Below are 14255 nucleotides of genomic sequence, written 5' to 3' on the forward strand. Positions count from 1 at the left end.
TGCCACTTGCTGCGGTAAAAATTTGAATGTTACTTTTTAATAAAATAATGTTTCAGACCTATTTATTAATCTCTGCTGAATACAAATGTACCTATGAGAGAACGGTAGAAGAAAATGTAAAAAATGAGTAAGAAAGTTCTTTTAGAGTAAAGCACATTTAACTATTTGCATAGCAGAGCCTAATTTACTATGCAAACATACTTACTATGTTTTATGTATGGATTTTTTCCTTCTCATTAAACTTCAGTGTAGTTAAGGTGATAAAGGTGCCACTGTGATAGACAAACTTTGTGTTTGAAATGAGAGTATGTACTCAGTAAAGCTGTTCACAATAATGTGATGTGCTTGATGGGACTCTGGTCCCTGCAGGTTCATTGATGGTGGTCTCTGTGGCCCACCTCGTGCTCCTGGGTTTTGGCACACTGGCAGATGGGGCACATCATGCCATCAAGTGGAAAACGAGTAGATGCCAAGAAAAACTGAACAAGGGACCCCACCACAACTGTTTCTTCAAAAGAAACCAAAGAAAAGTTGGTTGAAAAAGAGTGTTTCAAGATTACACAGTTTTCTTTTTAATAACAATTAAAGTGTTCTAAGGCTTTTAATTTTTCTGTTTTCCTACAGCCATTTTAAGGATAATCAAAGTTTATGTAATAATTGTGTAATTTGTTACTAACTAAAGACAACTTTCTTTTAAAAACATTAAAGCTAGAACATATTGTAGACTAAATTATGTAAATGTTTAGTAAATTAATTATTTGGACTTATTGGACTTGGAGTTATTTGGGAGGGTATATTTCACGGAAAATAATTATGTTATGAATTTAACAACCTATTATTTATGTGGTAAGCAAAACGTTACAATTATTATAGGTTTGAACAGTAGTGTACTTTCTGAAGTAGAATGTGACTCAATGCAGCCATCTAGTGTCAAGCTGGGCTGTGTATTTGTGCTCCTGAAATAATGTATTTCATAAGGTTTAGCAAAGACAGCATGAAATGAAAACGAAGCCATTTTGGTTGAAAATGTGAAACAGAATAGAATTTCAAAATGCTTTGTTCAATATCTATGAAATAATCATTCTTATGACACCCATCACTCAGGTCAAAAATAGAAGAAGATCTAACCTGAGCTTTTGTCTTTTGATCCCTCCTGAAAGAAAAGGGCAGGGAAATTTTAATATAAATCCATATAAATAATTCTTGTGCGTCTTTGTGTGCATGTTTTTGCTTGTTGTTTAGCATCATTTAAAGTTGTTTTAATGTGATGCACATTTTGTAATCTTTTCTATTAATCTTCACTTTGTGTTATTAATTATTTTGATATATTTTAACACAGTCTACTCTGTTGTTCTCCACAGAATCAGGATAGGTTACATTTACACATTCATTTCGTAAGACAATTCCATGTGTCTCTGACCTGAGAGGGTTTAAACAGAGTCCAGCCAAGTTGCAACGTCTTCTCCGAGACTCATTATCAGCTACATGTACTGTGTTTCCTGCTCTGGGCAGAGAGAAGCATGCAGCTGGCAAGACAAGACTCTAGAGCTGAAAGTGGAAACACACACACGGACACATAACTGAAGTTACATTAATTATGTAGAAGAACACATTTATGGTGCCAGTATGTGCTCAGGAGGCAAGACAGTGTGAACTAATATAACAACACTTAACCAGCCATTCGAGACCATTCACGTCTTGTTCACTCTTTTATAATACCAGTTTACAAGGTGTGATTCATATACTGACAGTTCTTTGTCTCTTATTATGTAATAAAGGAACCCAAATAATTAAGCACATCAACAAATCAATATATAAGTCAGAAAATAAATGAATTTGTAAAAACACATTTATACAAGTAAGACAAATTTGTGAAGGATATTGTCACTTTGTGACACTTTTGGTTTGATATTGATTTTTTTTTAAAACAATTCCCTTTTTGTGGGAAATTTACATAATGAATGAGCCAAAAGAAATAGTCCAAAACTACTTGGAATTTCATTCCTTTCCATTAACTAGCACTGAAATGTATGTATCTCGCTTCTTGTGAAATTATCATTTTGAATCTACAAGGCTTTATTCTCATTCTTAGAGCAGAAATAAAACATTCTGAAATGAGTACAAGTATGCATTTCATTTATTAAACTGGGGTTATAATTAATAATAATGTACCAAATATTTCTTTGCAGACCAAATGGTAAAATGGCTTATCCTCTTATTTAATACTACCAATGTGAGCAATAAGATACAAAACACATGATACAAGTTCCACATGTCAAAACAACGAAACCCAAGTCTTGCATTCAATCGTGCAATCGGCTGCGGCAGCGATATTTTGCCCAGCTTGTAAGTGATACTGAGACTAATTAGCTAATAAGCCTCACTCAGCCCATGATGAATATTTGAAATGGGAATATTTGTAGACTGTTTGAGTTGGATAAACAGATGTGCATGTATGTGTGTATGAGAAGGGGGCAGAAGGGAGTTGTCAATTATTCGAGTAGGGGTTTCCAGTTGTCCAATCGGTCAGTGTGGCTGCAAGTTTTGGATTCTAACCAAGGAAATATGATTCTACTTGTTTAATCAAGTGGTCTTCGTCTTCAAACAACTGATCAGATGTGCTCTGTGTGTAAGACTGGGCACTCCTGAACTAGGATATCAATTAACAGCCCTGTCTGACTGTTTAAACCTGCAGCCTCTCACACCTTTATTGCTTACAATAATAATGTGAAAATATACAGTTAAAAAGAACATGAATTTTGTCAAAGCTCTATTTTCAAGCTTTTCAATTGTTGAAGTCTCACTATGTTGTTAATCTTTAAATAAAATCTCAAAAGTGTGCACTTCAAAAAGGGTCTTACAGCTTTGGACAAGAACTGAGACAGGACCAGTGGGTCCTATAGACTAGGACTACAAAATCCTAATCCTGAAGACCCAACATTATACACCTTTTGACTAGCACATCTGATTCATCTCATATCCAATTATCCTGCTTCTCCTGGAACACATTAGATACAGCAAAGTTAAATGTGCATGTCCCAAAGACTGGCCTGCTCTTGGTATTATAGGCTAGATTCCCAGGTATAGATTATTTAAAGCCTTGGAATAAACAGCTGTAACTCACACTTATAATTGTTAGATGTATGTGGTTTCTCTTACTACTTGTACTGGGGCAACCCCAAAATTTAGAGGGGCCTACTTGCCAATCAGTTGTACAAGCACAAATGTGCATCTTGTAAATAGTCTGTTCCCTAAATATATTACTACCATGGATGAGAACTTAATTAATTCATCTTCTGTAATTGCTTATCCAGTTCAGGGTTGTAGTCCAAAGCCTACCTGGAACCTGGAATCACTAGGCGCAAGGCAAGAACACAGCCTGGAGGGGGCACCAGTCCTTCACAGTGCTACACACACTCACACTTGTTGACTCTTTGAGTCGCCAATCCACCTAACAGTGTTACCATGGGAGGAAACCCACACAAGGACAACACAGACAGTCACCCGGAGTGGGACTTGAACCCACAACCCCAGGAGCCTAGAGCTGTGTGACTGCGACATTATCTGCTGCGCCACCATGCCACCCATGAATGAGAAATGAAAAAAATGTCAGTCATTTTAAGTGCAGCAGCACAGTGGTGCAATAGGTAGTGTTGCTGTCACTCAGCTCCAGGGCCCTGGGGCTGTGGGTTCGAGCCCCGCTCCAGGTGAATGTCTGTTAGGAGTTTGGTGCGTTCTCCCCGTGTCCGCATGGGTTTCCTCCAGGTACTCCGGTTTCCTCCCACGGTCAAAGAACACACATTGGTAGGTGGATTGAGAACTCAAAAAGTGTCCTGCAAGGGACTGGTGCCCCCTCCAGGCTGTGTTCCTGCCTAGCGTTTCCGGATCCACTGCAAACCTGAATTGAATACGCATTTACAGACAATGAATGAATGTTTATGTGCATTTTCTTTCAAAAATAAAAGCATGTCTCCTCAGGTTTAAGTCATTTGCTAAAACTGCATCCATATTTCTTCCTCTAAAGAACACATGGTTTACACTAAAAATGTAAGGGATTTGTGTAAATACATTTTAATCGAACCATTCATAAATGACAGTCTTTAAAATTAGCTGCGAGGTTAGGGAGATGCTGTTAAATCTGGGGTGGAGGAGCGGTTATGAGGTAGTGTTTGAACTGAGATACAGGAACAACTGTGAAGTGAGTTTTTGTCTAAGTTGATGGAGCCGCTGTGAGGTTGCTGTTTAAACTGAGGTGGAGGAGCCGCTGTGAGGAGTCTTGCCTCTAGCACGAGTGCGTGTTTACATTCAAGAGGAAATGATGTAAGACATTTTGAACACTGGCCGGCGCGGAGGGTTAACCTCGGGCTTTTCAGCTTGTGTTAGGTTTATTTTTTTTATCCTCGACAGCCTCATCTGCGACAGTTTTAGATTTTATTTTCTGTTAGATTCATTAGAATTGTTTTGCTCAAAGGTAAGGGGCGCCTGTGTCGTGGCTAAAGCCGTGTGAGCCTGCAGCTAACAATAACACACAAGCTTGCTACATTAACGGGGTAACATTTCCAATAAGACGTTGGCGCTTTCATCATTTCCAAAACATTAAGAAACAGTGCTATTAAGTGCAAATGGAAAAGCGATTTGATTTTCCAAATACGCTGATGCTTATAATGATTTGAAGCTGCTATGTGCTTCTTGTTCGAATGGTCCCTTCCACCTTAAATGTTAGAAGCACATTCACAATTTAAGGTGGAAGGGACAGTTAAAATAAAAAGCTAACTTCAGCATCGTCTTTATACACCAATTCCTCAACTAACGTTAGCTGCCGGGCTAATCTAGCTCCAAACAAAAGCGGAATGAGTCCACAGTAAACAACAAATATGTATATATACACTATATGATCTGCTTGTCAGTAGCGGGCAAACAGATAAACGGATTAAAATAGCTAGCGATACATAGTTTTGGCATAGAGATAGATGGTTGATTTTAAAGGAGACCAAAACTAAAGTGTCTTATCTGCTGTGCTTTTGACCGTGTCCAACACTGGTCTTACAGGGAGAGTTTAAACGCTTAACGTGGAAAAAAAGCTTAACCTGAAAATGTACTAAAAAACCTAGGAGCACCAAGTCTTTCTCAGTTATACTGGTAATAAGTGCTCTCTGCTGCGGAAACAATTAGCTAACCTGTATCTCAGACGGAAAGTAAAACAAAATACGTTATGCCTTTTTTCCTTCAATTTAAACCCATTAGTGATATAAAGAAACATCTTAATGTGACGTAATGTACTAAAACAACGACCAAGGAACACCAAACATTTCTTAATTACTAGCTAATGATCACAAGTGCTCTGTATTGTTTAAACAATACACAAGTAGCTAGCTAACCCGAACGTAAAATGTTATTTTTTGTTATCGCTAAGCGGTTTAGACTCTCCCGTCATACATCTTTACTGAGAACTGACCTCTCTTTACTCTGCCAACATTGCCCTTGTCAACGTTTATAACGTCTGCACCTGTAAATTAACACGGGGATTTGCAGCTTCAAGTTACCAATGTTAGTTATTTCTGTAGTTGATATTTCCCCTCATATATTAAACCCAAGATTTTAGTTTATGGTCTAACCAAATGTTTGTCGTTTTCGGTTTGTTTACTTAGAATGGAGCTTCAGAAAATCATCCATGATGCTTTGTACGACTTCGTTAAGTCACACATACCACAAGCAGATCTGAGGTAAGCTACATTTCATCTTCATTCTTCTCTCCGCTCTCACAAGAAAACCCTGCTGAATTAGAACAACATCCACTGTCACATACACCATATTGGTCTATGCCGTTTTCTGCTTGTCTGGTGCAGGGTAATTTCAGCATCCAAAGTACAATGAGAATGAGAACTGCTGCTAACTACTGTTTTTCAGTAATGTTTTTACTGAAATTTCCCATTTCTCAACTTTTCTTTCGTAGTACTCTAGATGATGTGCTTCTTTCATATATCACGGGTGTGCTGGAAGATCTGGGATCACAAGCAAGTGTCGAGGAAAACTTTGACGTAGAGGTGTTTGTTGAGATGCTGGAGGCATACATTCCAGGCTTTTCTGATATTGACAGGTAAACATTATTGTTTTAAACAGAAATTGTTACTTGTTTATGATCTTCTGCTGGAGGATTGTCTTCTTATTTTAAACTAAAATAATTCACGTTTTAGTCTGAGGTGACTTCGGTTTTGGTACTTTAATGTGACACTCACCATTAAAAAAATTAAGTTAAATTCTCAGTGTTTTCTTGCCATTCACAAGCTCTCCAGTTCGCTTGTGTGCTTGAAATCAGTTTAATGTGTTTATGAAGCCCAGGTGTCAGTAAATGGTTTAAAAAAAAAGTTTCAGTAAGGCATTCTTGGATTTCTCGCTCTCTCTCTGCTCATTGAAGAGCGAAGGCATTACATTTTACATAGTTAAGAGAATGCAAAAGGTTGAAAAGTCTGAACCAAGATGAGGATGTGTAATACTAATTTATTTTTTTACTTTTCTTATTACATAAGGTGGAATGTCTCCAAATTCTGGAGACAGCTAACTGCATTACAGAGTGTACTAAACAACACGAGTTACACATGCGTTTCTGTGTATCTCTACCTTAAAAACACTGAGCATCTGAATTTAAACAAACCAGAGAATTGCATTTCCCCACAATGGTAGATGTTCCCTTTAAGCCATGGCCACAATTAGTAAAATGTGGAAACAAAATCCCATATTTGAATCATGTTTCGATATTTTACTAAACTTTTATAGTCATCAGTCATTCATCAGCTCCATATGTTTTGTGATTTAATGTAGACAGTCATTATTCAACACATTAGTAATGCATTCTTCATTTTCCACTTTTCCCTCAGTGTTCAAGTCTGTGAAATGATGTTTAATTTGGCCTCAAAATTAGCCTTGGCACGCAACACAGGTAATTTCTCAGACTTCACTATTATTTATTTGCTTTAAAACTACCATCACAGTCCAAAGATCTCTGTTATAATATTTGTGAATTTTGTTGTTTAAGAATCATTAGAGATGAAAATGGAAAAGAATAATGGGCCCTTGTCTACTGGTTCAACCCATGAAGCCTCAGTAAAGAAGATGCACAGCCACTCATCACAAACAGAGGGAGCCACAGCCAAGGTATTGAGTCTGGGTTTCTGCAGTCCCAACAAAGAAAAACATACATAAACCAAGCAAGAGTTATTTATTAAAAACAAAAAAACTATTTTTTCAAAAGTTCTTTTATAATTCTTTACAATATGTATGTTAAACCAGTTATTAAGTAGAGGGTAGATTGTGTGTTCCAAATGACAGGAACTCTACCTGAATATAGCATGAGTACTGAGTCAAACATTTTATTTACTGTCATATTTCCACAATTAGAGGACCTGGCAAAAATCTATAGAATCATTATGCCTTTTGTTTACTTGGTAGCAAATACACATAATCAGAAACAAAGAACTAGTACATAATTGCTTACTTATTCATTTATAATATATATTCACTCATTATTCCTTAATTTTCTCTTTTTGATTTGAAAGAAATTTGCCATTAATTCAAGTGATTTAGCTTCATCGGTTTCAGGTGTGTTTAATAAAGCTAAACTTCAGCTGTTAAACAGATATTTTTTTGTCATGTCTGTGATTTTGTTTATTTGCTATTAAATAAAGATAGGGAGACATGTTGTTAATGAGGTTATTCAATAATTTTATATTTTCAAATAGAAAATGTACTGGAAGGATTTGATTTGTGTGTGTGTGTATGTGTGTGTTAGATGAACATTTCTGAGTGGGATAAACAGGAACAGCACCTTCTGGAAATGTTTCCTAAGTGCAGCGTGACAGAAGCCAGAAGTGCATTATCTATTGCTAAAGGAGACATCGAGGAAGCTGTTCGACTCATCATTGAGGGTGATGTACAGCTCAATCACACCCTTCCTCCCAGTGTAAGTAATCTGCTCATGGTGATGTTTCTGTGTGGCACCCTAAAGCAGATATAGAGTTAAACGATAATTTAAAAAATAGTGACTTATATAAGTTCCAGTGGCTGGCAAATATATAATTACACTGCTAGGTAGTGTTACACTAGTTAGTTACTTTATCATATCTTAATAATACCCCCACCCCAATCAGTTTTTCTTTCACATTGAATAGACTTACTTATTTGTGGCTCAGATCAAGTATACATAGATACATATTTTGGTCCCATCTAAAATGTCTCCATGCACTGGCTGATTACTGCTCTGTCCCTAACCACACCACCTTCGCTTTACCTTCTACACTAATGAGTGCCCTTCTGATAATGAGGCAGTATTATTTATACGTTTTGTAGTGCGCTAGTGTGCCGTTTGGGATAGAGAAGGGTAACGAAGTGGGAAATGCATAAAACCAGGACCATCACTGTGTGCGACTGGAGAGAGGCATTATACGTTTTTCTCCCTCATGTTCAATTCTGAACGTTAAAACATACAGAACCACTGATAAAAGTATTATATTAAGCGATGTTCACTGATGGAATTTTCACCGAAGGAGCCTGGTGTGGTTCTAGTAATGAATTTAGACTTTAAAGGTTTGTCATGTTTTCTATGTGTAAGCAGTGAATAAATTATCTGGTCATGTCTGTCTCTAATTTATACTGCCAAACGTCCTGTAATTGGTCAGAAAGTCCAAACAAGAAATGTGTTCTCACACTGCACACAAAATAGACCTTAATTCAGTTTGATCCAGACCAAGACCACCTCTTTTGGTCGGACCAAATTCTGGTCCCTTGATCAGGACAGTTTCCTAAGGTTCAGAACAAACAAGCCAGTGTGAAAACACTCTTACTCTTTGCTTTGAAGAAACGCATTGAGTTTATGCAAACATTTGTTTTCAGGTAAACCAAGGGAAAAATGTATCCCCCCAAGCAGATGAGAAGCTTAAAGCAAGCATTTTGGAAAAGTGAGTCTTCCCTGAATTAATAAAACCTTGTTATATTTTAATCTTCTTTAGCTGTTCATTATACATTTATATATATATATATATATATATATATATATATATATATATATATATATATATATATATATATATATATATATATATATATACATAAAGGTTTAAATACAATGTATTAGAATGGAACCTGTAAACAGACCAAGCCTGGAACATCATTGACTCCACCATTTCATTTTGTTATGGTTTAATAATTTTGTTGTGGTTTAATGCAGTTCTCTCACATGCAGTTGCATAAAGAAAATGACTGTTTGTTTACAGTTACTGATGATAGCATATGTTTGTGCACAAATTGTAAGCCATTCTCTATAGACGTGCCTGACTTGTTAGGGAATATCAAAATATTTTCAAAATGCAGTGTTGCCATTGTGTTATTTTTTTCTTCAGATATATGCTAGTGGATAGTGAGGAAGATAAGAAAATTCACAGACCAGTAATACCAAAAGATGTGAGTATTTTTGTTGCTGATTAAGATAAAACGTAATTTAAAAATTAAACTTTTTTTTACAAGTTAGATTAAAGTTTTTGATGAAAGTTTAAGGAAGTGTGTAGAAATTAACACTGTTACAAATGTGTAATTGTAACTTTTTATCGTGTAGGCCCCAAAGAAGTTGGTGCGTTACCATGGCAGCCAGGTGGTGACTACCAAGGGAGAGCGCTATCATCTAGTGAAGAAGGATGAAACAGAGGAAATGAAAAAAACTTATGTTAGCCTCAAGCCAGCGCGCAAGTATCGTTTTCATTGATGATGAGCATCCAGTGCATCTGTACAGCTTCAGTGGTTTTTACAGTTTATTTATTTTTACAGATGGTAAATTGTGTGGAAGTGTGTCAGCTGCTGTGAAATTTTTTTTTTTTTTTTTTCTTCCCCCTACCCCCTGTGTACACTTTGGGCAGTTTAACTTACTACATCTGATCTCAGCTGTACTCACTGACCAATTATTTTTAATCTATTCGTGCTACTTTTTTTTTAACAGTAAGCATAACTTAAGTAACTAAAAACTTCACATGGCAAGTGTGTCAAAAATGGCCAGATGTTATACTTCTGTTACAGTAACAACCGATTCAGAATTTATGATTGAACTCTACTGCCCAAATGCACTCAAGGTTAAAATAGTCACCCTTTATTTTTTTATGCAGATGTATAAATTACCAAATGATTTTGCAGACATTGTTATTACTACATAGGCACGTTCGCTCAAGCTGGGCTCGAGTCAGAACACAATCCAATGTGAATATACATTTTAATTTTAAAGTTGAACTCCAGTGTCAAATTTCATTTATTCATTGTAATGACATTTTGTTAAACTAACTTTATTATTTTAAATTGCTGTAATGTAAAAATACTGTTTTGATTGGTGTTTACATGAGACAAATTCTGTTGTAACACCCTTTCCTTATAGTCCTTTTTATTTTACCAAACTTTAATGGACCCAATCACCCAATAACACTACAGTACATTACAAAAAAAGGCCAAATTTTACTTAACCCTTGCCTTTAAAACTAAACCTCATAATGAACATGGCAGCTAGATATCACCAGTAATCATTAACATGTAGTTTTTACATTTAAAAAAAATAATGATTTTAAGGACAGCAGAGAGTTGATATCCAGAGGCATGCTTCAGGTTCATGCTTTAATAGGAGAGTCACAAATAGTACATCATATAAGTAAAACTTGTATGTGTGTTACATTTTGAAATGGGCAGCTCAACTAAACTGGTTCTAGTCTATCATTGCAAAAGCTTATAGTAACTTGGCACAAACAATGGAATATATTGGAAAATATTCACTCAAAATGTTTACTTTGTAGCAAAGCATATGATAAAGTTTTGTTCCTACATTACAGTCCAATACCTGGACATTCAGAATTCATGAACTATACCACAAATTAAATGAATTTAATAACTTTATTAATGGAAGAAAATGTAATTAATATTGAGTACTGAGCCTTTAATTTGCATTTCTACAAACAAAAACTGGCACAAGTCTAAAATGCGCATTAGTCTGCAGATAAATGTGGGTACTGAAAGAGCTTAACTAGCATTTGGATTCGGTTAATTTACATAAAGCATGGCCCAAACGAGAGCTGTCACTCGAAATGTAGGAACTTTAACCCTGAATGTTAGTTCTCAGCTTTGTCTTTGTCTATGAATGGAAAACATAGAAGTAGACCAAGGATGGCATCAATTCATCAGGAAAGAAAACAGAAAAGGCTCAATAAAATAAAATCAAATGAGCAGAATAAGGAGCCAATATTTGGGACAGAGCTGATGGAAATTGGACTTACAGAGAGAAAAGCCGAAAGAAAACTACTGGTTATACTTAAACAGAAGAAATGTTTACATTGAGCTAAAGAGAAGCAATAAGAGTGTGGATGTTTGGATGGAAGTGATATGCAGTGGTGTCTCAATCCTGCATTGACCATGGGAATATTGCTGGAACTATTGTATGAAAGGTGTTTTAGCACAGTAGCTTTCTATTTGTTTGTTTTGAGTAATCATGTGTTTTGTTACACATTTATCTTGGCATCATGTGACAATATAAGCATAAACGCTTTCTGATTTTGTGATAGGAACAAAATACCATTCATTTTGTTGATTATAACTGGAATTATTTTTGAGGAGGTTGAGGAAAGACATCTGTGGAGGAAACACATTAAATCTGTCTTAACCCACATATTAGACAACAGCTCCATGGGCACTCTGCACTCAGATGAAATAAATATTGATATTAATATCAGAGGTGTAAACTGACCACATATGAATATCTCAGATTTATTTTAACAGACTGGGATTGGCAATGAGAAATTATATTAAATATTTACTGAAAGTGGTTGGGATATCTAGGCATGCATTGGGATTTTGGTCACTTCTCTCATTTTCCTTTAGTAGAAAATGTGTTTGGTGGTGAAGTCATTTTTCAGGATGATAATGCATCTTGCCACAAGAGTCTCATACTTTTTTTCCTTTCATCAACAAATTTACATGAATATCCTTCATATATGGTGATTCCATATATTTTGCCAGGGGTTGGAGGGCTGTACTGGATGTTAGCTGTATGCTAGTAGTTGTAATTGGATAAATATGTCCTTAATTAATATTAAAATATTTAAAAATTCAAAAACATCTTAAGGGTCGTGTAAACATTTCACATTGTTTCATCCATGTAAATCCTAGGATTACCTGTTGTTTTGCCTCTTGTGCCCAAAGTTCAAATGTTTGCAGCATTTGCGGCAATGATTCATTTATATTTAATATTGCTTTTTCCAAGTAGAGTCTTGATTGAGAAAACACTTATGCCACTCTCACTTGTTATGTTTAAAAAGTTACACTTTCAATTTTAGAATTGTTACCTATTCAAGTATTTGGCTCTGGAGTTCATCTCTTATGGTCTCTTTTTTACACTGGTTATATATATATTGCATTCACATGGTTATTCTATATTACAAATATTGTGTACTTTGGTGCTTACAGGTCTGCATGGTTTTTGATGATGGGATTGTTTAATGTAACCTGTGCTCACTATTCATGACGTTATGTGTTATCTCAGTGTTTTACATCCGTAACTATGTTGGGGTATCATTTGTGCTTGTTATTCTCAATTTTTCTCAAAGTGTTTTAAAGAGGTGATGGCCACTATTGCCATCCAGGAAACTGTACATTAAAATATACATTCACATATTCATGGATATGGACAATGATTTTTGATTTTAAAAAATGTTCTGTATACTTATTTGAATTAAAGACTGAGTTAAATATCTATTCTTCTGCATATGTTTGACCAGTTTTTTTTATCATTTATTACATTGTACTATGTAAGAAAAATATAAACTAATCAAAAAAAAATAAGATTAAACTCCCCAGTCATTTTTCACATTGCCTAACTTAAATGCATTCTACAGACAACTTTCATTCATTATCTGTAACCACTTATCCAGTTCAGGGTTGCGGTGGGTCCAGAGCCTACCTGGAATCATTGGGCGCAAGGCGGGAATACACCCTGGAGGGGGCACCGTCCTTCACTGGGCAACACACACACACATTCACTCACACCTACGGACACTTTTGAGTCATCAATCCACCTACCAACGTGTGTTTTTGGACTGTGGGAGGAAACCGGAGCACCCGGAGGAAACCCACGCGGACACAGGGAGAACACACCAACTCCTCACAGACAGTCACCTGTCTGACTGCGACACTACCTGCTGCGCCACCGTGCCACGCTACAGACAACTTGTTACTGCAAATTTCTAAATTCACTTGTTGGTCACTTTATTAGTTCTCCCTTCCTTGTAAATGCATTTGTCAAAAAAAAAAAGACTCCTTTAAGAAGTGAATAAAAGACATCGATTTTGTGCTTGTAGAATGATATGATGAAGCCATGTGCTAAAGGCAACAATGAAGTAATTGTCAGGGGTAGCTGAAAAAGCAAGTCAATTGTTGTGGATAACAAGTCTCATTAATTAATTAATTGATTGTGCAAGTGTACCACTATGGGTGGTAAAAGGGAATCTTTAGCATATGTGAAGACGTAGTTAGTGATGTACCATATAAAGTTCACATGGCATCATGCATGAAATAACAGGTAAGGCCTTAGGGATGCCTATTTGGAGTTAAGATGATTGATATTGGTCAAGCTGTTGATGTAGTTTGTAAAGTCCACATAGAAAGGGTGGCACTGAGAATGCATTCATGGTGCCAGTGTGGATCTAGAGCTTGATTCATTTATAGGTCTGTAATGCGAGCTTGGAGGGGGTGGGTCTGAGATGCCAGATGTAAATGTTGAGCCTTCTGGAGCTTTTAAACGAGCTTAAATTAATAAAACACCCAAAAAAATGTGGCTACGTAATGAAATGTTAAAAGCTTGTGAGGTAGTGGCCGTTTAGGAATCTGTGAAGATAAAAGTTTGGGCACTGTGTGCACCTCCAGTGAATAAGTACAGGATTTTGTCTTCATACAGAGAAGTTATTAATTAGGTGACTGGTCACTGTTTGCCATAGGGATGGGCGGTATCCACATTTTTCATACCGTAATACCGTCTCAAAATATTATCTCGGTATACGGTATTACCGTGGGGAGGGGGTGCTGTCAGGCTGCACCTTATATCTTAGAGCACAAAGTCGAGTGAATTTAGCTAAACACAGCCAGACAGTGCCAGTGCACACCGACACACGTATTGACGATAAAAACCCGTTTCTGATCAGCAACTGGTGCTGAAGGAACAGAATAATTCGAAAATAAGCGAACTA

At 36.3% G+C, this 14255-nt stretch overlaps 1 protein-coding gene and 1 long non-coding RNA gene across 5 annotated transcripts; one reads left to right on the forward strand and one right to left on the reverse strand.

The window, feature by feature from the left end:
* Positions 1 to 315: 315 nt before the first annotated feature.
* LOC136705001 (uncharacterized) lies at positions 316 to 5796 on the reverse strand. Its single transcript, XR_010803990.1, has 4 exons — positions 5708 to 5796; positions 1421 to 1548; positions 1129 to 1153; positions 316 to 508 (listed from the first exon to the last, which is right to left on the reverse strand). It is a non-coding gene; the product is annotated as an uncharacterized lncRNA (long non-coding RNA).
* Positions 4174 to 12748, forward strand: cuedc2 (CUE domain containing 2). Of its 4 annotated transcripts, none has more exons than XM_066678207.1 (9): positions 4174 to 4291; positions 5649 to 5723; positions 5954 to 6097; positions 6876 to 6937; positions 7034 to 7152; positions 7787 to 7957; positions 8887 to 8951; positions 9393 to 9453; positions 9605 to 12748. In XM_066678207.1, exons 2-9 carry the CDS (start codon positions 5650 to 5652, stop codon positions 9749 to 9751), a joined length of 843 nt encoding a protein of 280 aa, XP_066534304.1. In that variant the 5' UTR covers positions 4174 to 4291; position 5649; the 3' UTR covers positions 9752 to 12748. The 4 variants fall into 4 exon arrangements, with proteins under 4 accessions (XP_066534304.1, XP_066534301.1, XP_066534302.1 ...); XM_066678204.1 differs by having other exon boundaries at positions 4184 to 4320; XM_066678205.1 differs by lacking the exon at positions 4174 to 4291 and adding an exon at positions 4336 to 4471.
* The last annotated feature ends 1507 nt before the right edge of the window (positions 12749 to 14255 follow it).

Source organism: Hoplias malabaricus, chromosome 8, assembly GCF_029633855.1.
Source record: "Hoplias malabaricus isolate fHopMal1 chromosome 8, fHopMal1.hap1, whole genome shotgun sequence".
In the NCBI taxonomy this organism is placed as follows: Eukaryota; Metazoa; Chordata; class Actinopteri; order Characiformes; family Erythrinidae; genus Hoplias; species Hoplias malabaricus.

Coding starts and splice junctions, on each gene's coding strand:
- cuedc2 (XM_066678204.1), top strand. Junction 6,098..6,875: donor GGCTTTTCTGATATTGACAG/GTAAACATTATT, acceptor CTTTTCCCTCAG/TGTTCAAGTCTGTGAAATGA. Junction 9,454..9,604: donor GACCAGTAATACCAAAAGAT/GTGAGTATTTTT, acceptor TTTATCGTGTAG/GCCCCAAAGAAGTTGGTGCG.